The 26,016-nt window shown below is 42.6% G+C and overlaps 2 protein-coding genes across 4 annotated transcripts in view; one reads left to right on the top strand and one right to left on the bottom strand.

The window, feature by feature from the left end:
• LOC139556190 (ankyrin repeat domain-containing protein 6-like) overlaps nucleotides 1–13,053 on the bottom strand; it is a 29,835-nt gene extending 16,782 nt beyond the window's left edge. The window contains exon 1 of one of the 2 annotated variants that reach the window (XM_071369812.1): nucleotides 12,647–13,053. The gene's annotated coding sequence lies outside the window, so the exon portion shown is untranslated. The remainder of the gene's footprint in view (nucleotides 1–12,646) is intronic. The other variant, XM_071369810.1, reaches the window with a different exon arrangement.
• A 3,709-nt stretch (nucleotides 13,054–16,762) lies between these two features.
• LOC139556186 (putative nuclease HARBI1) lies at nucleotides 16,763–20,530 on the top strand. Of its 2 annotated transcripts, XM_071369795.1 has the most exons (11): nucleotides 16,763–17,187; nucleotides 17,489–17,559; nucleotides 17,647–17,823; nucleotides 17,914–17,975; nucleotides 18,058–18,258; nucleotides 18,327–18,500; nucleotides 18,580–18,615; nucleotides 18,714–19,268; nucleotides 19,338–19,453; nucleotides 19,550–19,661; nucleotides 19,756–20,530. In XM_071369795.1, the coding sequence occupies exons 8-11, from the start codon at nucleotides 18,797–18,799 to the stop codon at nucleotides 20,124–20,126; spliced, it is 1,071 nt and encodes a 356-aa protein (XP_071225896.1). In that variant the 5' UTR covers nucleotides 16,763–17,187; nucleotides 17,489–17,559; nucleotides 17,647–17,823; nucleotides 17,914–17,975; nucleotides 18,058–18,258; nucleotides 18,327–18,500; nucleotides 18,580–18,615; nucleotides 18,714–18,796; the 3' UTR covers nucleotides 20,127–20,530. The 2 variants fall into 2 exon arrangements, with proteins under 2 accessions (XP_071225896.1, XP_071225895.1); XM_071369794.1 differs by having other exon boundaries at nucleotides 18,058–18,500; nucleotides 18,580–19,268.
• Nucleotides 20,531–26,016: the final 5,486 nt, after the last annotated feature.

Here is a 26,016-nt window from a genome sequence, read left to right as displayed (position 1 = left end):
TCTTTTAAATTAGTTTATACAGGTTGAAAAGGAGTGATCAACAACAACAGAGGAGAGCGCCATCCATACAAACACTTTGGTTTTCACTTTTTATGTCATACCATCAGACACAACGGCATAAAAAAGCTAATAAAAACAGCCATAACCAACCACAGGAGTCAGACTTTATGCGGTTAGCTGAGTGAGAGTTGGTGTGACCGCAGGCAGAGTGACTCACTGGAAAAAAGGCTGTCTTTCCAGGAGTTCCTACCATCATTACAACACATCAACGTGTTGAGCTGTCAAATCTGTCAATGTTTCTACCTGACTCAGAGGAACTAGCTCACGATTAACCACGCCAGCAACTGGTGAAACGCAGTATAATGTACTCAATGTAGCTTATTAGCTAAATTATAAGACTGAGCATCCTCCAGGCTGTATTCAGTCATGCTTGTTGAAACCGAGTAAACTGCAGAGGAAATGGTACATTGTCATTTTAGACTAAGTATGTGTGATTGTTGAAGTTACTAATGGTGGTCTGACAGCTTGTTATGCGTTTGTTCCATCATTATGACAGGTGATGAGGTCACCTAGCTATCTTCTCAAGTGTCAGAGGACATAGCCACATTAAGCAATATGACAAAAGAATGATTTCTTCCATTCAGCCCCATAGACATTATATGGGTTTGTAAAGATATACCAGAGAAGGCTATACCAAGACAAAAGGATGTGCGCATAATATAGCATATCAATGCATACTTTCAATGCAGGCCTATTGTTTTTTCCCCCCAGTCTTTTACCAGGATCACCTCTAAGGCATTTCATAGATGAGTGGTTAGGAAGCAGTACTTATTTACATGTCTTAACATGGCTCACTATCTTGTTACAGTGCTTCAAATGTATTAGTCGTATGTACAGGATACACATGTCATACGCTATCCAATGAAATGCTTACTTGCAGGTTCCTCGACAATCCAACAACAGTAATAAATAAGAAAATATAAGAATAGGAACATAAAGTAAATGGCTCAGTAGAATAGAATAATGATTTTAGCATAAGTATAATACACGAAGACACAAAGTATAGTCCAATATTTACACGTGTATAATTGCTTCCGTTTCATTCTATTTGTGCTATAAATGGAGGCAATTATTAGAGGATATTGTGTTCCCACTTTCAACATGCATCATATACAGCAGGTGAATGAAATGCAATGATCCAAGAAGTTAAGTTAATGGGCTGGTAAATCTAAAACTTTACATTCCAGGGACAGCTGAATATATATACCAAGGAGAAACAGCATTACATTATGAAATAGCCCACCATGTAATCCTGTAAAGTACAGGTCCTAATTATGTAACACTAAGGAATCTCAGTCTACCGCTTGGACCAGCACACCTACTATAAGGTTTCGGTCACACCTATTTCACAGGCACCAACTATAGCTAAGAGAGAACAGAGGGGGACAAAATAACCAAACAGGTCATGCTTTGTCTTAATGATAGTTTGGTCTGTCTCCTTTAGCCCCACCTCCTATCAACTTAAACAGAGAGTCTAGATAAATCTCTTTGAAGGGCTAAATAACTTAGACAAGCAGGCTATACTGCAGCCATAGATCATAAGTCTGTTGAAACACTTCAAAACATCTGTTTCATCAGGGATATACGCTAGATACCTATCTAATCCCCATATGGTTGTTCTGGGTTCTGCTGGCTGGAAGCAAGGGTTTCATCTCTTCTCAGTGGAGGCTTCTGAGGGCTCAGAGGCCTTTTATCCTGGCCCCTTGGTGCAGAGTGAGAGAAAAGGAGCTGGCCTGCTCCTCTACCAGTGTGGCTTTAATGGAGTTTCTCACAGTCCCTCACACCTCCAATGCCTGGACCTAATTAACTGGATTTATGTTGGTGAGTATGATACAGCGCTCCGATTAAAGATCCCTTTCAGGTGCCTCTAATCCGGGGCCCATCTGATCCGCTCGCTGTAAAGCATCAAGGTGGGTGCATCCTGACACAGCTAACGGCACCCAGCTCTGTGTAATCTCTGACTTCTGTCAACCATTACGGATGGAAGGGAGGGGCCAGGGCACAACTTCACCTATTAACTGTCAGTTCCTCTCTAAGTTAACTTCAAATGTCACTGTCATAAAGAACTGTTGTTTGGGGAATTAAATAGAAAATCTAAGTGGGAATAATGGTATCAGACAGGGTTGTTCCATCTCGTCTCATGAGATTCTCTTGTTCCGAAGGCACCTTACAAGTCCAAGGATACGACTTTGAAACATGAGACCAACCTGAGCTCATTATTAGCTCAATTAGCCCTCTTTCTAGAGGAAGTGAGAGATTCCGAACAAACAGTCATAACTATTTTCCTGTGAACACTCATTGTTCAGCTCCGATCTGAAGAGGAAGAGGCATGTCCCATCAGATCCCCTGATTCTCATCTAATCTACTTTGACAACAGTTGTGTAAAGTAATTAAGTAAAAATACTTTAAGGTACTACTTAAGTTGTTTTGGGGGGTATCAGTACTTACTTTATATCTTTTTTTTACCCCATTTTTCTCCCCAATTTCATGGTATCCAATTGTTAGTAGTCACTGTCTTGTCTCATCGCTGCAACTCCCGTACGGACTCAGGAGAGGCAAAGGTCGAGAGCCATGCGTTCTCTGAAACACAACCCAACCAAGCCGCACTGATTCTTGACACAGCGTACACCTAGCGACCTGGTCAGCGTGCACTGCGCCCCGCCCGCCACAGGAGTCGCTAGTGTGCGATGAGACAAGGATATCCCTGCCGGCCAAACCCTCCCTAACCCGAACGACGCTAGCCCAATTGTGCGTCACCCCATGGGCCTCCCAGTCGCAGCCGGCTGCGACAGAGCCTGGGCTCGAACCCAGAGTCTCTGGTGGCACAGCTACCTTAGACCACTGTGCCACCTGGGAGGCCACTATTTATATTTTTGATTACTTTTACTTTTACTTCACTACATTCCTAAAGAAAATAATGTACTTTTTACTCCATACATTTTTCCTGACACCCAAAAGTAATCGCTACATTTTGAATACTTAGCAGGACCGCAAAATGGTCAAATTCTCATCTTATCAAGAAAACATCCCTGGTCATCCCTACTGCATCTGGCGGACTCACTAAACACACATGCTTCGTTTGTAAATCTCTGAATGTTAGAATGTGCCCCTGGCTATACGTAACTTAAATAAACAAGAAAATGTTGCCATCTGGTTTGCTTAATATAAGGAATTTGAAATGATTTATACTTTTACATTTGATACTTAAGTATATTTTGAAATTACATTTACTTTAGATTTTTAAGTATATTTAAAACCAAATACTTTTAGACTTTTACTCAAGTAGTATTTTACTGGGTGACTTTCACTTTTACTTGAGTCATTTTCTATTAAGGTATCTTTACTTTTACTCAAGTATGATGATTGGGTACTTTTTCCACAACTGTTTGACAACTACTCTAATGGCTGTAGTGTGTTGAAATCATTTCTCTGCAAATAAAGTATCTCACACAAACATGCATGCACACGCACGCATGCGCACACACACACAAATACAGTTTTGCATGTGTGATGTACACTGTACACCATACTAACAGGGACTAGTTGGTTCACTGGAACAGTCATTTCAGAGTTCTGCATTGCTACAGGCCAACATCGTTAAATCTATGAAAATATAATATCTAGAAATTAAACTCTCTACTCTGGTTTGAATGACCCATTGCACAGTGAATGCATTGCAATGCTATTAATTTTATATTCTTTGTAAAGATATTCCTGGATGTACCAGAGTTGTCAGGTTAAAATAATAGAAAATTGAAGTCAGGTCCTTTCTATTGAACACCAGGGTGACCTCATTGAAGATAGTTAGTTACCACATGTAGGCTATAATTCTGATCAAACAGTACAGTAGCCGTCATGTGGAACTATGCTTGTCAGGCCAAGGGTGATCACGCTAGGATAAGCGTTAACAAGTCTAACAAGCATAGCAGACCCCAAACTGCTGCGGTGTTTAGAAAACACTGTGCCTTTTCTATAACCCTTCATTATCTATTATGCACAACTAGCCCATCTTGCTGTCCTCTAATCTTCTGTCACTTTAAAACAGAAGAATAGAAAATATTTTCGATTCCCAAATATGCCATGTTTCAATTTCAAATCTGAACAGGGGAATATCCTCCAGACAAGCATTCGACCTTAAATCCATTAGAATCAGATAGAGCTCTGCTTTCATGAAGCCAATATTTAAAAGTCTGACTGGAGAGTCCAAGAGCAGATTTTATTGCGATACTAACCAACACCTCATTCCACACACAGCTATAAAACTGTCAATGATTTCATCACACTGAAGCTTCTGAAGGAGGAAGCCAACTCCTCTGTCTGGGTCTTACAGGTAAAGACATTCCAGACCGCTTTATCTATAGAGAGTCAAAATGAAAGGTCCTGGGGGGGGTTAGTCAGTGTTGTATGCACCCCACCCAGGGGGAGAAAAGCTATGTATTACACCCTTTGAATCTACAGAATGTCATGCATGGACACTTCAACACACAACTGAAGATGGATTGACATGTTTTTCATTGACAAGGGACACTTTAACTTAGACATTTCAAATGTGAATAGGTGAAAAGGTCGTATTCAAAAGAAAACGTATGCCTATGCCCAAATTACTATTCTATGTATCAGGATGGAATGTGCTAGAGATAGTCAAAGAAGAGTTCTCTGCATACTTTTGAGAGACCATTTCTTTGAGTTTAAAATGGTTGCTAAATGCACTATGGTAACATTTGAATGACTCCCTCCTGCCAGCTGAGAAATGAATAAAATTAAGCAGGGAGAAAGTCTCTCCCCCTCTGCATTCTTGTGGGTCTCCATAAGAGGTCTGTTCAGCCAGATAGCCACACAAAAAGGCTGGCAGAGCAGGGCTACTCACATGCAGCTAGGCAACTGGGCTTTTGTGCGAACCTTTCAGGAACTCAGGACTCGGTTCAAAAAAAAAAAATGCCAAGCTCCCTTTGTTTTTCAAACCCGTTTTGAGAGCGAGGAGGCCCTGGGGACATGTTTTTTTCTTCAAAATCAGACGAACTGAAAAACAACTTATTTTCATACAGGCATGTTTTACGACTGCTAGATTTAACCCTCTCCTCCCTCAGTGTAGTATGATCTATTCCTGGATTGGCAGCGAGGCATCTAGTGAATCTGAGGGAAAGTCAGGTCTCCAGAAGGTCTCCATCCACACCAATGGGAAGATGGGTGGGCTTGTCTTGGACACTGAGGTGATACAAGGGTCAAACCTATTAAAGGAGGCTGGTCATCACCAAACTAGCCAAACTAGCTCACCAAACTAACTAACACGTTGGAATGTCTTAGAATGCAGTTTATTCCTTAAACTCTCAAATAGCAACAACAAGAGGTAAGACAAAATACTCCCAGGCATAACTCTCTAAACCGTGGGTCACTGCCATGCATTAGCCTACGCTGTAGTTCTGACATCAGACATGTTTCAAGACTTTAGGCTACATTTGTTTAGAGATAGAAGGAAACCTTGTGAAAGCGAAGAGCTGGGTGGCTGAAATTGTCCATACTTTGGGGATTTTGACCCACAGAAATGAACAAATGTCACATCTGATTAAACTATTGACCAAGTTCATGTCTACACCAACTGTATTACTATGTTATTACACAATGAAAGGAATCCTTCTTGAACTGATTTAAATTAGATTAAAAATAGTGCAATATGGGATAGTGAAGATACTACATTGCCTTCAGAAAGTATTCATACCCACTGACTTATTCCACATTTAGTTTTGTTACAGCTGGATTTTAAAATGGATTAAATATATGTTTTTTTCTCACCGATCTATAAACAATACCCCATAATGACAAAGTGAGAACATGTTTTTAGAAACGTTTGAAAATGTATTGAAATTGAAATACCTAACTTCCTAAGTATTCACACGCCTGAGTCAATAAATACATGTTAGAATCACCTACTGTATGTAGCAGCCTACAGACCCAAATATACTACATAGTGAAAGAGTCTCACATTTTAAAACCAATAGCTATATATTTTCCTGCTCTTAATCATCAATGTAACTTTGTCAGAATTAAAGGGTCAGTTGTCAGCTGCCAAGAAGTGAGAAAACTACACACCTGAGTAAGTGCACAGTACTTGATATTCATGAAGCATGTCAGGAATTCTGCTACTCAAAGGTTATCTCAGTTCTTGACTCCACTGAAGTTGTTGGTAAGTGTGAGGATTTCAGGACTGTTGTATGACAAAATAAGACAATTGTTGGAGGTTTTAAGAATATCGAACAAAAATGTAGGATCAATATATCTGCGAGCAGTAAGGAAACAGGGCTTATGAACAGGCTGAAAGAGACAGTTGCAAGGAAGCAACTCTCTATCGCTAATATTGGTGTAACTATGGAAGAAGTGTATTTTTTACCCATGTTCAAAATAGGCTAACATGAACTAGATAAGTGAAACTAGTGTTGCTATGGCATCACAACACCCAACTTCTACTACTATTACATTACACGGTGCGCTTTTAAACGTCACAAACCCCACAAACACTATTCTTGTTGACAGAAACAAAGGATTTCCCAGGGGGGGGCGATATTTTCAGACACCTGGCAACAGAAACAGTATGGGGAGCCAGCCAACGCTGCAGGGCCTTCATTTACTGGAGAGTGAGTCAGAGTGATGCTCACCTCCACCTGAGACATGCACATAGCAGAGCACAGGATGGAGCCGTTCCAAACAACAACATTACATCCACACAATGTGACATAGAACCAACATGCTAGAATGAACCTTCAATTGTGCTCTTTGAATTGGTGGTTGGTGGTTGTCTAACATTCCCATTAGTGAGGGAATTTTCTCCCTTCATTTGTTTAAGCTCACATCCATCACCTCATCACAACAAGAGTATGTATTTCTTTAGCACGCTCTGGGGCATAGCCTAGCCTCACACAGGGAGTTAACCTTTCGTGTTCTGGACCAGCTGTACCTCTACTGTACCAGAGATGATCTCTCTCTACTCTTACATAAACCTTCCAGAGCTAGCGCCTGTGGGGACACAGGGGGTTACATAAGAAGCCATACAGCCACAGAAAGATGAGATGAGTCTCTGGATTGGAAGAGAAGACCATGCTTGTCTGTGTCAGGGCATCTGCTAGAGCTGTTTCACTAACTCAGTGAGCTGCCGGGCCGGCCAGGCCCCCTTTGGGTCAAGCAGCTTTGTTGTCTGTAATGAAGTTAGCAGAGACAAGAGTCTGACCCCAAAGAATAGTGATCTATCGAATTATCTGGCATGCTGGAGGGGTGTTCCCCAGTGGGTTTTGGAACAGGGATCAGTGACGTGATTGGATGATGACTGAGACGAGTGTTCAGTGCAGAGCGGGATTGGCTCCGCAGCCCTGGATTTAGTCAAACTCAGCCATCTGTCTTTCCCCACACCACCTCCAGCAGAGAGCGAGAGAGAGAGAAGAAAGAGAAGAGAGGAGAAAGAGAGAGAGAGCAAAAAACAGATTAAATCAAAACTTTGACCCGTTCGCTAATCCCCAAATCTATTTCAGGGCCTTTAGCCCGGTCCTTCCAGGGTTGGCGCCTCGGGAACCGTTGACATAGTTCAAGGAGTTAATTTCTGAGGGGAGAATCTTTTGATTGTTGTCATGGTGTCACTCAAAGTTGTATGGTAACAATCACGTTAAAAAAATCTAAATAATCACTCCAAGATCATACAACTATCAAATACTATCAAAGGAACAATTCTGAATGTATATTTTGGGCAACTTGTGAGTGTAGCCTAAAAGGCGCTGCACGGCAAATCCGACGTCTGCATTGGCTGTGCAGGATTTACGGTGATATGTCCTTTGCAGAAGTCAGGGCATTCATACTTCTCGCGCCCCACAATGTTACAAAATTTGAGAGGTGCACGTCGATGCGGTACGAAGAGCAATTTGGCCTCTGAAGGCCCCGCAATTGCATCATACCATCCATACGGCTCCTCCAACCACATTTTCGGATAAAGCATAAATTGGCTCTAAGACTTGAGGCAGGGACGGGCAGGGATGGGCAGGCCCTCAGATAAACCCCCCAACCCCCTTCGCCCCCCAAAAAAATCAGTCGGTCTCAACGTACTGTTGCGATTTAGAATACACCAAGTGCACTTTCTAAAGGGTATTGTGCATCAGCAGTTGTTATCTGGTTATGTCAGTCACTGACAGTCAGTCAATTAGCCCATGTCAGCCTGCGAGCAACTGCAGTCCCTCATGATGAGTTCAGATTTTTGTGGTCCCGACCCCCATCAAAGGTGCCCATCCCTGCCTTGAGGCAAGAACATGCTCAAGGCTAGCTAGTGTGCTGTTGTTACTCTGAGGCCGTTGGACAGTGATAATGAGGCTGTTCTGTGTGTGATTGATGGCTGCCAGATGTGAGATTGGAGATAATGCTGGGGTCATGGTGTATGCCTCCTGAGTGGCGCAGCAGTCTAAGGCACTGCATCTCAGTGCTTGAGATGTCACTACAGACACCCTGGTTCGATTCCAGGCTGTATCACAACCGGCCGTGATTGGGAGTCCCATAGGGTGGCGCACAATTGGCCCAGCGTCATCCGGGTTTGGCTGTGTACCCGTCATTGTAAATAAGAATTTGTTCTTAACTGACTTGCCTAGTTAAATAAAGGATACACATGGCAGTAAAGCTATTTACCTCTACAATACAACATCCCCCTTTAATACCTTCTCCACCCTCTCCGAGCTGGGCATCTCCGGCGCGGCCCACGCTTGGATTGCGTCCTACCTGACAGGTCGCTCCTACCAGGTGGCGTGGCGAGAATCTGTCTCCGCACCACGTGCTCTCACCACTGGTGTCCCCCAGGGCTCTGTTCTAGGCCCTCTCCTATTCTCGCTATACACCAAGTCACTTGGCTCTGTCATATCCTCACATGGTCTCTCCTATCATTGCTATGCAGACGACACACAATTAATCTTCTCCTTTCCCCCCTCTGATAACCAGGTGGTGAATCGCATCTCTGCATGTCTGGCAGACATATCAGTGTGGATGACGGATCACCACCTCAAGCTGAACCTCGGCAAGACGGAGCTGCTCTTCCTCCCGGGGAAGGACTGCCCGTTCCATGATCTCGCCATCACGGTTGACAACTCCATTGTGTCCTCCTCCCAGAGTGCTAAGAACCTTGGCGTGATCCTGGACAACACCCTGTCGTTCTCAACTAACATCAAGGCGGTGACCCGTTCCTGTAGGTTCATGCTCTACAACATTCGCAGAGTACGACCCTGCCTCACGCAGGAAGCGGCGCAGGTCCTAATCCAGGCACTTGTCATCTCCCGTCTGGATTACTGCAACTCGCTGTTGGCTGGGCTCCCTGCCTGTGCCATTAAACCCCTACAACTCATCCAGAACGCCGCAGCCCGTCTGGTGTTCAACTTTCCCAAGTTCTCTCACGTCACCCCGCTCCTCCGCTCTCTCCACTGGCTTCCAGTTGAAGCTCGCATCCGCTACAAGACCATGGTGCTTGCCTACGGAGCTGTGAGGGGAACGGCACCTCCGTACCTTCAGGCTCTGATCAGGCCCTACACCCAAACAAGGGCACTGCGTTCATCCACCTCTGGCCTGCTCGCCTCCCTACCTCTGAGGAAGTACAGTTCCCGCTCAGCCCAGTCAAAACTGTTCGCTGCTCTGGCACCCCAATGGTGGAACAAACTCCCTCACGACGCCAGGTCAGCGGAGTCAATCACCACCTTCCGGAGACACCTGAAACCCCACCTCTTTAAGGAATACCTAGGATAGGATAAAGTAATCCTTCTAACCCCCCCCCCCCCTTAAAAGAGTTAGATGCACTATTGTAAAGTGGTTGTTCCACTGGATATCATAAGGTGAATGCACCAATTTGTAAGTCGCTCTGGATAAGAGCGTCTGCTAAATGACTTAAATGTAAATGTAAATGTAAATACCCATAAGATAACGATGCTATCTTGATGGAAAGGGTTCTAGGCTGACAGTTGGTCCTAATCCAAATAAAAGACCAATGACTGAACTCCTAGTTACCTTCTAGTCTTGGGAAATATGACTACAAAATATTTCCTTCCAGATATAAGGTCATAAGAAAACCTCTTTATCTTGGTCATCATATAGCACTTAGAATCTCAACATCAAAGGTATTACCAGCAGACACTGACAATGAATAAGTGAGGTTTAGGATGTTGTCGTTACAAGACCAGCACTGCCACAGTAATACACACACACTTCCAGCTGTGGGAAGCTACTGTACTGACCAAAGACTCTAGACTGGCCAATCAAGTCATCATAATCATCTGATTTGGATTCATTGTCCTGGACCACTGAACAGAAAAGGCCCCCTGTGTCAGTCAGATGGAGGCTTTCCTTTTAGTGCTTTAGTCTACAAAGATTTTCTTCACCCATGAGTTACATTAAATACACTCTCTCTCTCTCTCTCTCTCTCTCTCTCTCTCTCTCTCTCTCTCTCTCTCTCTCTCTCTCTCTCTCTCTCTCTCTCTCTCTCTCTCTCTCTCTCTCTCTCTCTCTCTCTCTCTCTCTCTCTCTCTCTCTCTCTCTCTCTCTCTCTCACACACACACAGACACACACAGACACACACAGACACACACACACACACACACACACACACACACACACACACACACACACACACACACACACACACACACACACACACACACACAGTCAGTCAGTCAGTCAAACACACAGCTCTCTCTTTCGGTCTCCTCACATACAGACACAAAGGCACAGACACACACAATAACAAGTGCACAGCAAGGGGGACTGCCAGCCTTGCCACCCAGTCTCCAGATGGAGAGGACTAATGAATGTTAATGTGTGAGCTGAGGGGCAGCCCACCCTGCTCCCCAGAAGAGAACACTCACTCCCCCTGCTACCACTGCTTTGTTAACAGCTTCTCTGTTCAGCCTGCCTCTGAAAGGAAGGACCAAAAATCAATATTTTCTCTATTCTTCAGTTATCTGCGCTAAAACACTTAATGATAGCAGATTTGACTGTGCTGAAAGAGCAAGGAGCTGTGGGTAATGACAAGCATTTATTGTTTCAAGAAACCAATAGAGGTTTAGATCCCCTGCTAGGCAAAAGACTGAAGAAATGTTTCTTTATTGTGCCACCAGGCTATTCACTTGCTCCTTCAATGGCCCACTAGGCAGCTTGAGCTCCTATTAAATCCCAATTTACAAAATGATTTATGTCTAAAAGTGCACTTCTGTTTTACAATCTCCCCATTAGACTTGCATTCCCTAAAATGTCAATTAAAAAGACAAAACATCAAGCAGTAGTTGGATAGTAGCCCATCATAAAATGTATCCTTCCTTAGCACTTATCTTGTACGCTGATAATAGGCATTGTCTCACCAGCTGGGAAGAAAAACCGTAATCAATGTAAAAAATAATCTCTGGTTTCCTGATCTCATATGAGTTTAATGGGCCCCCTTCCATTATGAGTAATAATTTCCCCATTACACACCTGGTGCCCCACTGACCTCTAAATCACACTGGCCCCGCTAATCAGCTCCCCAGGGAACCCAGCAGAAGGCCAGGCGAGGGAGACATCTAGCAACTCCTACACACACAGACTACATGCATGAACGCTTTCATGATAAGCACAAGACTGAATAGTGAAGTCAAGACACTAGGCCTATTCAGCACCCTCAGACAAACATAATTCAAATCACTCATTCTGTATTAACATTGATTGGGATATTATTTACAGCTAGATGAAAACCATATTATTTCCTCTGATATGAAATCCAGAAGAAAGTTATGATCCCTCTATGATGGCTAATGTCAGAAGTTTAAGATGGTTGAGGGAAATTCTGAGTAGACTTCTCAGCAAAACTGCTCGTAGTAGTCATCGTGCAGAGAGTTATATGGTTTGTTTAAGTTTCAATCATAGTTTTTTTGTTTGACACACATACAGTGTCACTCTGTTACAGTGGAATTTCCCCTTTACATTTATATAAACGTTCTATGAAAGTGAGTTTTGTGCAGCCTAGAGGGATTTCTGCTCATTATTTCCTTGTAACACAGTAATTACCTTCGACCTGCAATGTATAATGATAAGGCCCTTACTTACAAGCTCCTCTAACACTGATATGCAAAATTAGGCCATCTCTGCATTTTCCTTTGATATACCTCCTAGCTTCTTCAACTATCCACTCTATCTGGAACTTTCTCCCTTTCTCTCCACCCAATGTAAGATAGGGCATTCAAGTTCTGAAATAGAAAAACTATTTTATTAATTTGGATTTATATGACATAGTGGCAGGTAGGCTACCCATAGGCACGTGGAATTCTACTAGGGAGGCTACCCATCTAGGAGCCAGACAAGGGTGGTCGGTCCCCTTCTGCATAAAACTGTTGAAAAGGCATCAATTTCTGTCTCAAATTGTCAGTAATTCAAATGGCTAAAAAATCTAATTTGATCAAAACAGCCTAGGCTACACAGGTCTCAGATTGAACATGATTAAAAAAGAAACCAAATATTATATTTATTAATGAATTTAGAGAATAGAGAATACGCTAGAAAACCCCATCATCAGCCTACACAAAACTGAAAAAGTAGCAGATATTAAGCTCATACCAAAATGTTCCGCACGTAATTCCCCAGACGAACTCTCGGTCCGATTACAAATCCTTTGGAGATAAACCCAATTCCAAGCACGAGACACGGTGCGGGGTATGTGCGGTGTATTTAAAGGTAACAAGAAACTTGAGGCGACGTCGATGGCTGCGTTTATCCAGGCAGAGAGTAAAAACATAGGGTCCGCAGAGAGTAAAAACATAGGGTCCGCAGTGATTCCCAAGTAAACTCCGTCCGAGTACGTCTTGACACTACCGCCCGTTCAGTCCAATTTGCATATAAATAGCTCGTGACAGCCTCTGCTAATGAGGTGAAATGAAGGATCGCTGATAAGATTCAACTGTTTGGAAAGAGACACAGTCCAGTCCGCGTCAACCAGCCTGTGGACAGAAACCGTGTCACTGGCCAGTCACTTTATTTCCTACTAGAAAGTGAATGGCAATCCCTGTCATTTCAGTTGTATGCTCAACAGGCTCCTCATGCTATGAAATTCCGTACTGTCTACACTCTGGAACCCTAGTTCTTTATTAACCAGCCATTAACAACTGTTTCTCTGGGTCTGAAAGAGGGTATTTCATTAACAACTAACAATCAGTTTTGTAAAATCCTACTGAACAAGCACCTAAATTAGGTAATTGGGGCATGCAAGATTATCCAAATCTGGATCATAATGTTTACTTGAACTACAAACTGAGGTAGCAGATTGTTACATGGGTGGCTTTTCAGCACATTTTACATTATCCTACACAAACACTAAATTATAGCCTATGTATTTAAATGTCTCTATACTGTATGTATCGTATATCATATGATATCCAATTTCATAAATAAGAAGTTGTTTACTAAACTCTCTACTCAGATGTGTGTATAGTAGGTTACTTCAGTAGCTCAGCGATGACAGGGCTTGGCCGACCTCTGGGGAATGTTTACATGTTGCCACACTGTCATCATGGCTTAGGAATTCTCTCATTCCAGGTTCTATCTCTCCCAGTCCCAGTTCAGAATTCCTTGAATAATACGTCTTAATTAATCCAGTTTTTATTTGAGGGTTTGTAAAGCGGTCTTGGGACTTAGCAGTTGTTATTGGGTTAAAAACACTAGGAGGGACTGTCAGATAATCAGAGTATAGATTCAGTGTGGTATCTTTTACTAATAGGCTACTGCAGGGATTATAGAATATTCAAAGTCTAAATGCATGCAACATTCTGAAACTAAGCAATTAAATTTATTAACACACAAGTCTGTGTGGAAAAAGTGGTAGCCTACAACATGAACGAGAGGGAACTGTACCAAAACTATCAATAATTTGTATTTTATTCGTGTCCTTCACATCTCTGTTACAATCTGAGTTCCCTTGGAACCCTCTAAGATGTATATTTTGCCTAAATTATTTAGCGTGGTGAAGTTATTACACTTTGGATGGTTTATCAATACAAAGATACAGGTGTCTATCCTAACTAATTTGCCGGAGAGGAAGGAAACCGCTCAGGGATTTCACCAGGAAGCTAAGTGTGACTTTAAAACACTTATTTCATGAGCTGAAATAAAAGATGCTCAAAATGTTTCATATGTACAAAAAGCTTATTTCTCTCAAATGATGTGCACAAATGTGTTTACATCCCTGTTAGTGAGCATTTCTCATTTGCCAAGATTTGCTCGTACACCTGACAGGTGTAGCATATCAAGACACTAATTGCTTAGACAATCCTAATACTTTGAAGATGCTTCCTTTCCTTAGCTCTTGTCCTTTACCCTCATTGCCTGTTAGTTGTTGCCTATTGTGTAATTTAGATCAGTGAGAATGAGGGATTGTTAACAAGGTGAGAACGTATTGAAATCTACCACCGCAGGAGGCAGTCGCAGGTTTAGAACTACTGAGTTTATTAAAGCACTATATAAAAGCGGGACGAAACCAAAAGTGCAAAATAAAGTACTCAGGAAATAGTAGGAGAGATTCCTCTCAGGAAAACAAGCAACATTTACAATGACCGACAAAGACAAATGACAGAGGGAGTATATATACAGTGATAAAGTGGGGATTGGAACCAGGTGTGTGTAATGATGACGAGACAAGTCCGGGTTTGATGAGTGAAGGGCGTTTGCCAGCAGCAGGTTCGGCAGCAGCTAGAAGGCCAGCGACGCCGAACGCCTGAGCTGGACAGGAGGGGGAGCCAAAGCGAAGGCTGGTGTGACACTGAGTTTAGAGAGAGGGAGGTGTTCCCTTAGCTGCTTCAGAGATGAGAAATTAGGGAATAATTTATACACTAAACAAAAACATAAACGCAACATGTAAAGTGTTGGTCCCATGTTTCATGAGCTGAAATAAAAGGTCCCAGAAATGTTCCATACGCAGAAAAAGCATATTTCTCACAAATGTTTTGCACAAATGTGTTTACATCCCTGTTAATGAGCATTTCTCTTTCGCCAAGATAATCCATCCACCTGACAGGTGTGGTTTATCAAGAAGCTGATTAAACAGCACAATCATTACACAGGTGCACCTTGTGCTGGGGACAATAAAAGGCCACTCTAAAATATGTGCCGTTTTGTCACACAACACAATGCCACAGATGTCTCAAGTTTTGAGGGAGTGTGCAATTGGCATGCTATCTGCAGGAATGTCCACTAGAGCTGTTGCCAGATAATCGAATGCTAATTTCTCTACCATAAGCCGTTTTAGAGAATTTGGCAGTAAGTCCAACCAGCCTCACAACCGCAGACCACATTTAAAACCAAGCCAGCCCAGGACCTTCACATCCGGCTTCTTCACGAGGGGGAACATCTGAGACCAGCCACCCGGACAGCTGATGAAACTGTGGGTTTGCACAACCGAAGAAATTCTGCACAAAATGTCAGAAACCGTCTCAGGGAAGCTCATCTGCATGCTCATCATGTGGGCAAATGCTCACCTTCGATGGCCACTGGAACGCTGGAGAAGTGTGCTCTTCACGGATGAATCGTGGTTTCAACTGTACAGATGCCAGACAGGTGTATGGCATCGTGTGGGCGAGCAGTTTGCTGATGTCAACGTTGCCCCATGGCGGCTGTGGGGTTATGGTATGGGCAGGCATATAGTAAACTACGGACAATGAACACAATTGCATTTTATCGATGGCAATTGGAATGCACAGAGATACCACGCCCCCAACGCCCGAAGGATCTGTACACAATTCTTGGAAGCTGAAAATGTTCCAGTTCTTACATGGTCTGCATACTCACCAGAACTTTCACCCATTGAGAATGTTTTGGATGCTCTGGATCGACATGTATGACAACGTGTTCTAGTTCCCACCAATATCCACCAACTTCGCATAGCCATTGATGAGGAGTGGGACAACAGTCCACAGGCCACAATCAACAGCCTGATGAACTCTATGCGAAGGAGATGTGTCGTGCTGCATGTGGCAAATAGAGGTCACACTAGATATTGACAGGTTTTCTGAACCACACACCTACCTTTTTTTAAGGTACAGTGAGGGAAAAAAGTATTTGATCCCCTGCTGATTTTGTACGTTTGCCCACTGACAAAGAAATTATCCGTCTATAATTTTAATGGTAGGTTTATTTGAACAGTGAGAGACAGAATAACAAACAAAAATCCAGAAAAACGCATGTCAAAAATGTTATAAAATGATTTGCATTTTAATGAGGGAAATACATATTTGACCCCCTCTCAATCAGAAAGATTTCTGGCTCCCAGGTGTCTTTTATGCTGGTAACGAGCTGAGATTAGAAGTGCACTCTTAAAGGGAGTGCTCCTAATCTCATCTTGTTACCTGTATAAAAGACACCTGTCCACAGAAGCAATCAATCAATCAGATTCCAAACTCTCCACCATGGCCAAGACCAAAGAGCTCTCCAAGGATGTCAGGGACAAGATTGTAGACCTACACAAGGCTGGAATGGGCTACAAGACCATCGCCAAGCAGCTTGGTGAAAAGGTGACAACAGTTGGTGCAATTATTCGCAAATGGAAGAGACACAAAAGAACTGTCAATCTCCCTCGGCCTGGGGCTCCATGCAAGATCTTTGTTTGTTGTGGGTGGTTGTCTCCTGTGTCTGTATGTTTACCACACGGGACTGTTTCGTTTTGTCGTTCGTGTATGTAGTCTGTTCCTGTTCGTGCGTTCTTCGTTTATTTGTAAGCAATCAAGTCCAGGGGCCTGTTGCACAAAAGTAGAATTAAGACATCCGGGATAAATGACTCAGCTGAGCTCAATGAAGCCAAAACATGTGCGTCCAGGCTTAATTGGTTGAACAAAGACCAAGCCAGGATGAGCAGACACGGATTCATTAAGCCAGGTGAAACCAATCCTGGATAGGTGCGCGCTCACGGCTCACTCAAATAGACCCCGCCACAGATCACAGATTAATTGATTTACCATGGCAACTAGAGCCGCGTACTTTTCCCCGTCGGAAGCACAAATCCTCATGGAGGCATACGAGGAGGTAAAAGATATAATTAAGAAGAAAGGCAACACCGCCACAGTGATAAAGCAAAGAGAAAAAGCGTGGCAAAGTATTGCAGACCGCCTGAATGCGTAAGTAGTGCACAATTACACACTCACCGCTCCGCTGAAACATCACAATTACAATTCAAATATTTAATTCACATCTCCAAAAATGCAGTTGTACTGTAATTATGAAACGGTTAAATTTTTAATTGAAATGCACTGCAGATATGAGTGAAATTGTGTAAAGTAACTCCATCACACTGTATAAAGCTATGATACATTTTTTGATATTTTTACTGAAAACAAGACAAAAATACCAAGTAATTTTTTGCAGTGTGACTCCATTAAATGTGTGTGTGTGTGTGTGTGTGTGTGTGTGTGTGTGTAGATTAAACATGAACGGGCCAAAACGGACATGGCAGCAGGTCAAAATCAAATACAAGAACATTCTGCAGAATGGTATGGTCCCTGACTAATATTTAACAAAGCACAAGCATATATTGTACCCAGAAGGTGCCTGCTCACACATTGTCTGTACTGTTTTAGCAGTGAAAAAGAATACCCACAGACAAGGCACGGGTGGTGGGTCACCAAAGGCTGACCTTACCCCAGCAGAGGACATGGCCTTGGAGCTAAATAAAGGCAGGCCCGTCTTAGAGGGGATCCCTGGGGGGAAAGAGACGAGCATAGGTTCCTCCCAAGATGCCACCCGCTTCATTCAAGGTATGTCCTTCCATCTCTACATGGGATACAACCACATTCATATTGAATCAATTTGGACTGTCTGACTTTGGTTTACCTATTGCCTTGCAGTGTCTGGCAGCACTGTGTTCCTGTTAGAGCCACCAGCACAAGCACCAGACGATGCTGATCCAGTGAGTACTCCATCAAAGGCATACTGTAGGCCTGGCATGTCTTGTCTACTAGCTTCAATATGAATCCGATTAAATGTGATAGGGTGAAGGCCCCAGTGCAGCAGCAACAGCACATGATGGAGACGATGATGAGGAGGAGACCATCTCTCTGGATTCCAGAAGGCATGAGTGTGAAAGTACTATTTACTCTACAATGGTGAGGAGTCCTCATCAAAATCAAAAAATCTAATTTCTTTTACAGGACCCAGATGCTATACAGTGGGAAAACCAGCCTGGCAACATAGTGCGTATTAATAAAAGGACACCACATCCTGCCAAATTCCAGCTGCGCTAATTGTATTGTGTTCACAGAGCTCACAAGCTATCAGAAAGTTGTATGGCAACCACCTCCGGCGCCAAATAGAACTGGCAGACATAGACATTCAGTACAAGAAGAAAAAGATGGAAAATCTTGCACTGGAGTCCGAAATAAAAAAGAGGACAATTAGGAAACTGGACCTTGAAATAAAAAAACTTGAGAGGGAGGTGAGATATGCCTTCAATGTACACTGTATGCTAACTGTAACACAAATGTATTAATCATTATTTTTCTTTCCTCCCCCAGCTCCAAGAAGATGACACAGCTCAAAATAAAAATTAGGTATATTCTCGTAAAGTCAAGTGAGCCATGACATATGAGCTCTTATTGTGAGCACACAGGACGGTGGCATCTTTCTAAGGTTTTTTTTATTTTCCCAGCAATCAGTACAACCAAGTCATCGTTATAAGGCATCGCCCTCCTTTGCCCACCCCCCCAGCACCAGGTGTGGCCACTAGCCTATATGAAGGCCCAAAATTGTGTGTTCCTTTCTGCTCTGACAATGGCATGCCCATTCGTGCGAGATGTGGTGGATGAAGAAGCACTTGTGCTGAGGAGAGCCTTCAGGCGAGAAAGGGTCTTCAGGGACCGGTTGGACCCACTGGCCTTCCCTGATGACCATCTATATGAAAGATACAGGTTTTCTGCAGATGGCATCAGGTATCTATGCAGACTACTGGGTCCCAGGATTAAGCACCGCACTGCACGGAGCCATGCACTGAGTGTGGAGCAAATGGTTTGTGTGGCCTTGCGCTTTTTTGCTAGTGGAGCCTTCCTGTACTCAGTGGGGGATGCAGAACAGCTGAACAAGGCCACAATTTGCCGCACAATAAGGAGTGTGTGTCTGGCTATCAAAGCATTAGCAGATGTCTTCATCTCCTTCCCTGGCCACAGAAGACTCTGTGACATCAAAGAGGAGTTCTATAGGATTGCAGGTAAGAGGATCTACAAATTACAGGACAACTGTTAACACATAGTAGGATACTCATTACTTTGTGTGACAGGTTTCCCCAATGTCATTGGTGCAGTGGACTGCACACACATAAGGATAAAAGCCCCCTCAGGTGCCCATGAGGCCGATTTTGTGAATAGGAAATCCTTTCACAGCATTAATGTTCAGGTGAACATAACTTTTTGATATTGTCCATCGACGAACACTCTGCATTGCCAGTGATGTGCATTGATTGGTGTAATATTCCTCATCTTATGATTTCAGATGGTCTGCAATGCTGACTGTGTGATCAGCAATGTTGTGGCAAAATGGCCTGGCTCAGTCCATGACTCCAGAATCTTTCGGGCCTCTGAAATCTATCAGTGCCTATCACAAGGTAAGCCACACAACCCCTATTTATAACCATCATGGCTGTGTCAAGAATATCACTGTGTTTATGAGGTAGTAATGATGAGATTTTGTGTTGACAGGTGAATTCTCTGGTGTGTTGCTGGGAGACAGGGGGTATGGCTGCCAGCCTTTTCTCCTGACACCTTTCACAGACCCCCAGGAAGCACAGCAGGCCTACAACCATGCCCATGCCAGGACCAGGGCCAGAGTTGAAATGACCTTTGGCCTCCTGAAGGCACGCTTTCACTGCCTTCACAAATTAAGGGTCAGCCCTGTTAGGGCATGTGATATTACTGTGGCTTGTGCTGTCCTCCACAATGTGGCCTGCCTGAGGAAGGAGAGGGCCCCCAGAGTGCCACCAGCCATGGACTGGGACAATCCGGCAATCTTCCCTGATGACGACAGTGGTCGGCTGCTGAGGGACCAATATGTGTTGAATTATTTTAGTTAGTATGTGTGCTTTCAATTTTGGTTAAATATGTCCTGCGGTGGCAGAGGAATTTGGGTTTTTTTGGGTTCGTTTTTTGACGAATTTGGCCTCTTATGATGTTTGTGCGGTATACTGTGTGTAATACAAGGCTGCAGGGAGGCTACTGCATCCATTCATTTGTCTGTTCAGTTGATGTGTATGGATTTGTCCTGCATTTATTTTAGTGTGCAGACATGCAGGGTGTGTTATATACAGACCTTTGAATGTGTATGTATCATTTTGTATAATATGCTTGGATTCTGTGCTTTCCATCTTGTAGAGTCACTGTGACTTCAGTTTCGAAAGGAGCTGATGGTTTACCTGCTTTGTTTTGTCCTTATTCAATAAAGGAACATAATGTTACACATTGTGTTTTTATATTCATATGGAATGTGTATTTGTTTATATGACAGAGTACTAGGGCCACACTGAAGAAAAAGGATAAAGTCATAAATTTATGAGGCTGGTTCTTTCTGCAGAAAAGCTACATATTGTTTTTACAGTTTTGATACTTATGACAATGTGATACTTAATATTCCGGCACATCAGCATGTCTTTGTTTATGAAACCATACTGAAGTACAATTTCACGAAATGCCCCACATCTGTCATTTTAACAACTGTCCTCCTTTAAAACAACTGGTTACAATATTATGACTTGTGTATTTTTCCCCTCTGTGGCCCTAATATTCTATCATTTTATATATAGCCTTATAGTCTATGGGAAACTGTAAATTATCTAATGATAGCAACATCATCTAAAAATCATTTTTTATCCAAAATCATTGAAATTAATGATCACAAACGTTTAAATATTAACAGTGGGTCTAGTTATATGTGATAACAATGTATAGTGAGCAGTGAAATAACTATTGGTTTCCATTTGTGGTGACTGCTGACTGACATTAGGGATGAGATTAAATAGATCCTGGAATTTAGCCTGGTCTGGAGCAGGCTAGCTCCACAGAATAAATCTCCATGGTAATTTATACCATAACATATCCTCCTGCCCCCTATCCATCTTTAGTGCAACCGGATTACGGATCAATTGAGCCAGGATCACCAAGATATCCTGGCTTAATCCCTTATCCTAGTTTTGTGCAACAGGCCCCAGGTCTGTCTACATCGTTTGTTTGTTTAAGTGTTTTCGTGTTTCGACTTTACTTTAATAAACTGCATTATGTCTTCACAACACGCTGCGCTTTGGTCCAATCCCTACGACCGTTACAGTCTGACCTCTGTGATTGTCAACAAGGGTTTTGCAACCAAGTACTAAGTCATGTTTTGCAGAGTGGTCAAATACTTATTTCCCTCATTAAAATGCAAATCAATTTATAACATTTTTGACATGCGTTTTTCTGGATTTTTTTGTTGTTATTCTGTCTCTCACTGTTCAAATAAACCTACCATTAAAATTATAGACTGATCATTTCTTTGTAAGTGGGCAAACGTACAAAATCAGCAGGGGATCAAATACATTTTTCCCTCACTGTAGCTGTGACCAACAGACACCCATCTGTATTCCAATTCATGTGAAATCGATTGATTTCCTTATATGAACTGTAACTGAATAAAATCTTTGAAATTGTTGCATGTATATTTTTGTTCAGTGTAAATCCATTTGAATCCCACTTTGTAACAACAAAATCCAGGGATGTGAATACTTTCTGAAGGCACTGTATGTGATGATTTATGGAGGGAAAGTGTCAGTAACATGCATGTCAGTCTCTCCTGGCTCAAAGTTGACTGCATCACTATTGGTCTTTGTGCAAGGTATTGATGTGTTGAAGGTACCGAAATGTCTGTTCAAGCCATTGGCACACAGTTCGGACACTCATCGGTACAACACAAGACATGAAACCAGAGGTCTCTTCACATTCTCCAGGTCCAGAACAGAGGCTGGGAAACACACAGTATTCAATAGTGCCATGATTACATTGAACTCTCTGCCACCCCAGCTAACTCAAGGTAGCAATAAAATCAGTTTCAAAAAACTGATAAAAGAACACCTTACTGAACAAAGGGGACTGTGAAGAGACACAGCCATTTGATATATCTTGTATTCTAATTTGCACTGTACTATGTATTCGACCTAGATATTGTGTGTTTGTACTGACATGTAGGCTGTGTGATGTTTCAAAAGTATGTATTTCAATCCTTGACTAATAATGTTCTGTACTATGTATTATGTCATGTTTCATGTGAACCCCAGGCAGAATAGCTTATGCTTTTGCAGCGGCTAATGGGGATACTAATAAATACCAAATGCCGTTCGGCAAGCTCCAATTGAAAAGTGCCCTTTGACAAAAACCCATGGGTGGATAGCACTTGTGTTTGCCTTTTTAAAGTAGGTCTTAAAGCCTCGCAAAGATCCTACATGATTGGTTTTGGGAAACGGTATCTTATGAGCCAATCTGTTCCCTCTGTGAAAAAGTCCCACCTGTCTCTAAAAACACGCTTTCTGCGAAATGCAGCGTGTGCCAAATCTTCCAAAAGAGCAATATCAGCCATCTCTCGTTTCATTTCCCATTATCTCAGTCTTTTATAGTATTTCAACAATGGTTTCACTTTCACATGTGCCCTGTAATTTAACAAATTACTGTACTTTATATGGATTATTATCTTAACAAATGCACTGATGTGGTGAAATTATATGTAGCCCGTCAAGATACTGTATGTTGCATAAATTCACAATGGAAATACACTACATGGAAAAATTATTTGATTACTACTCTCACAATTTCACACATTTTCAACATACTGTATACTTTCCCTATACACTTAACAAGCAGTTCCCTTATCCCTCAATCACACCGACAGCGTCAGTGCATTTTGGTACACTACAAGTAAATTTATTTCCAATTGAACGCTGCGTTTGCCTCGCAGCATTGCGTTGCAGAGGCAGTTGCAGTGTGGTGCATACCTTGGATTTATCGAATTTATTTGTCAAACTGTATGCGTAGACAAAATCAAATCAAATCAAATGTTCTTGGTCACATACACATAGTTAGCAGATGTTAATGTGAGTGTAGTGAAATGCTTGTGCTTCTAGTTACGACATTGCAGCAATATCTAACATGTAATCTTACAATTCCACAACAACTACCGAATACACACAAATCTAGTAAAGGAATGGAATAAGAATACATAAACTCAGCAAAAAAAGAAACGTCCCTTTTTCAGGACCCTGTCTTTCAAAGATAATTTGTAAAAATCCAAATAACTTCACACATCTTCATTGTAAAGGGTTTAAACACTCTTTCCCATGCTTGTTCAATGAGCCATAAACAATTAATGAACATGCACCTGTGAAACGGACGTTAAGACACTAACAGCTTACAGACGGTAGGCAATTAAGGTCACAGTTATGAAAACTTAGGACACTAAAGAGGCCTTTCTACTGACTCTGAAAAACACCAAAAGAAAGATGCCCAGGGTCCCTGCTCATCTGCGTGAACATGTCTTAGGCATGCTGCAAGGAGGCATGATGACTGCAGGGCAATAAATTGCAATGTACTGTGAGACACCTAAGACAGCGCTACAGGGAGACAGGACGGACAACTGATCGTCCTCGCAGTGGCAGACCACGTTTAACAACACCTGCACAGGATCGGTACATCTGAACATCACACCTGCGGGACAGGTACAGGATGGCAACAACAACTGCCCGAGTTACACCAGGAACGCACAATCCCTCCATCAGTGCTCAGACTGTCCGCAATAGGCTGAGAGAGGCTGGACTGAGGGCTTGTAGGCCTGTTGTAAGGCAGGTCCTCACCAGACATCACCGGCAACAACGTCGCCTATGGGCACAAACCCACTGTTGCTGGACCAGACATGACTGGCAAAAAGTGCTCTTCACTGACGAGTCGCGGTTTTGTCTCACCAGAGGGGATGGTCGTCGCGAATATCATCAAAGGAATGAGCGTTACACCGAGGCCTGTACTCTGGAGCGGGATCGATATAGAGGTGGAGAGTCTGTCATGGTCTGGGGCGGTGTGTCACAGCATCATCGACCTGAGCTTGTTGTAATTGCAGGCAATCTCGTTACAGGGAAGACATCCTCCTCCCTCATGTGGTACCCTTCCTGCAAGCTCATCCTGACATGACCCTCCAGCATGACAATGCCACTAGCCATACTGCTTGTTCTGTGCGTGATTTCCTGCAAGACAGGAATGTCAGTGCTCTGCCATGGCCAGCGAAGCGCCCGGATCTCAATCCCATTGAGCACGTCTGGAACCTGTTGGATCGGAGGGTGAGGGATAGGGCTATCCCCCCGGAAATGTCCGGGAACTTGCAGGTGCCTTGGTGGAAGAGTGGGGTAACATCTCACAGCAAGAACTGGCAAATCTGTTGCAGTCCATGAGGAGGAGATGCACTGCAGTACTTAATGCAGCTGGTGGCCACACCAGATACTGACTGTTACTTTTAATTTTCACCCCCCCCCCCCCTTTGTTCAGGGACACATTATTCAATTTCTGTTAGTCACATGTCTGTGGAACTCGTTCAGTTCATGTCTCAGTTGTTGAATCTTGTTGTGTTCATACAAATATTTACACGTTAAGTTTGCTGAAAAACAACGCAGTTGACAGTGAGAGTTTCTTTTTTTGCTGAGTTTTCATGTAAATATATGGATGAGCAATGACAGACTGGCATAGGCAAGATGCAATAGATGGTATAAAATGCAGTATATACATATGAGATGTGTAAGCCTTGGTTTCTCAAATGACTGCCTCGCCTGGTTCACCAACTACTTCTCAGACAGAGTTCAGTGTGTCAAATCGGAGGGCCTGTTGTCCGGACCTCTGGCAGTCTCTATAGGGAACCACAGGGTTCAATTCTCGGGTTGACTCTTTTCTCTGTATAAATCAACGATGTCGCTCTTTAAAAATAAATATATTTATTACAAAAAACACAAGGAAGGGGTAACATTAAAGTATTAGAACATGAAGGACGAACAATACAGCATCAAGACACTATCAAACATGTATCAGTCTTTCCGCATCAGAGCCATCCTTATGTGTGAGGGTGCGTGTGCATGATAGTGATATAAAATATATGTCATAGTTTCCTTTTTCATGATCACAATCTTGTGAAACCCGAACCCACCCTGTACCATGGAATCGGTACATCAAAAATCTCTTCCCAACTATTTTGCAGTCTGTATGGCACAGTTGTCAACATCCTGGTCCTCAAATTAAACTGGTTTACTTTCCTATTTACGCTATTTTTATTCCTCCGCCAGTTTTGATCCTTTATATTGGGCAGACAGACCAGTTCCCTACCTCCTCCCGCTGCCACCCGCCTCCTCCATTTTTGAGGCAATGCTGTAATCAATTGGTTGTACTCTTGGATTGAGCAGACCTTCCCGTACAATGTCCTTAACTCCATTAAGGACACAACTCTACCATTACAATTTACAATGTCATTTAAGTACAAAATACCCTTTTAAACATCTTTCCCATAAATACAAGTATTTTATCAACCAGTACATTTGAGTTCAGCCATAATATTTGTCGTAATATTTGTTCTATCTTTTCATGGGAATGAAATTGAAATTGTAGCCAGCACTGCCATGCTTGTTTGAAAAAGACAGATACTTTGAAAAAAGTAGCATTTTCAATTAATCGAAAATGAGACATGGCAATCTGCACAAAGGCAAAAAGGCCATTTTTAAACAATGGATGAGCTTTTCTTATTAATCTACTTGAGAACCATTTAGGGTTCAAGTAAAACTTTTGAATGAGTGAAGCTTTTAGAGAGAGGTTTAGTGCTTTTATATTTAATAATCTCAACCCACCCAATTCATATTCATTATATAGATAGGCTTGTTTTATTTTTTCTGGTTTAGCATCCCAGATAAAGCGAAATAT

This window comes from Salvelinus alpinus, chromosome 27 (genome assembly GCF_045679555.1).
Source record: "Salvelinus alpinus chromosome 27, SLU_Salpinus.1, whole genome shotgun sequence".
NCBI lineage: Eukaryota > Metazoa > Chordata > Actinopteri > Salmoniformes > Salmonidae > Salvelinus > Salvelinus alpinus.
This window is presented reverse-complemented; position numbering and strand designations above follow the sequence as displayed.

Coding starts and splice junctions, on each gene's coding strand:
- LOC139556186 (XM_071369795.1), top strand. CDS start 18,797: ATGAAGGCCCAAAATTGTGTGTTCCTTTCTGCTCTGACAATGGCATGC. Junction 19,454..19,549: donor TTCACAGCATTAATGTTCAG/GTGAACATAACT, acceptor TTATGATTTCAG/ATGGTCTGCAATGCTGACTG. Junction 19,662..19,755: donor CTATCAGTGCCTATCACAAG/GTAAGCCACACA, acceptor TTGTGTTGACAG/GTGAATTCTCTGGTGTGTTG.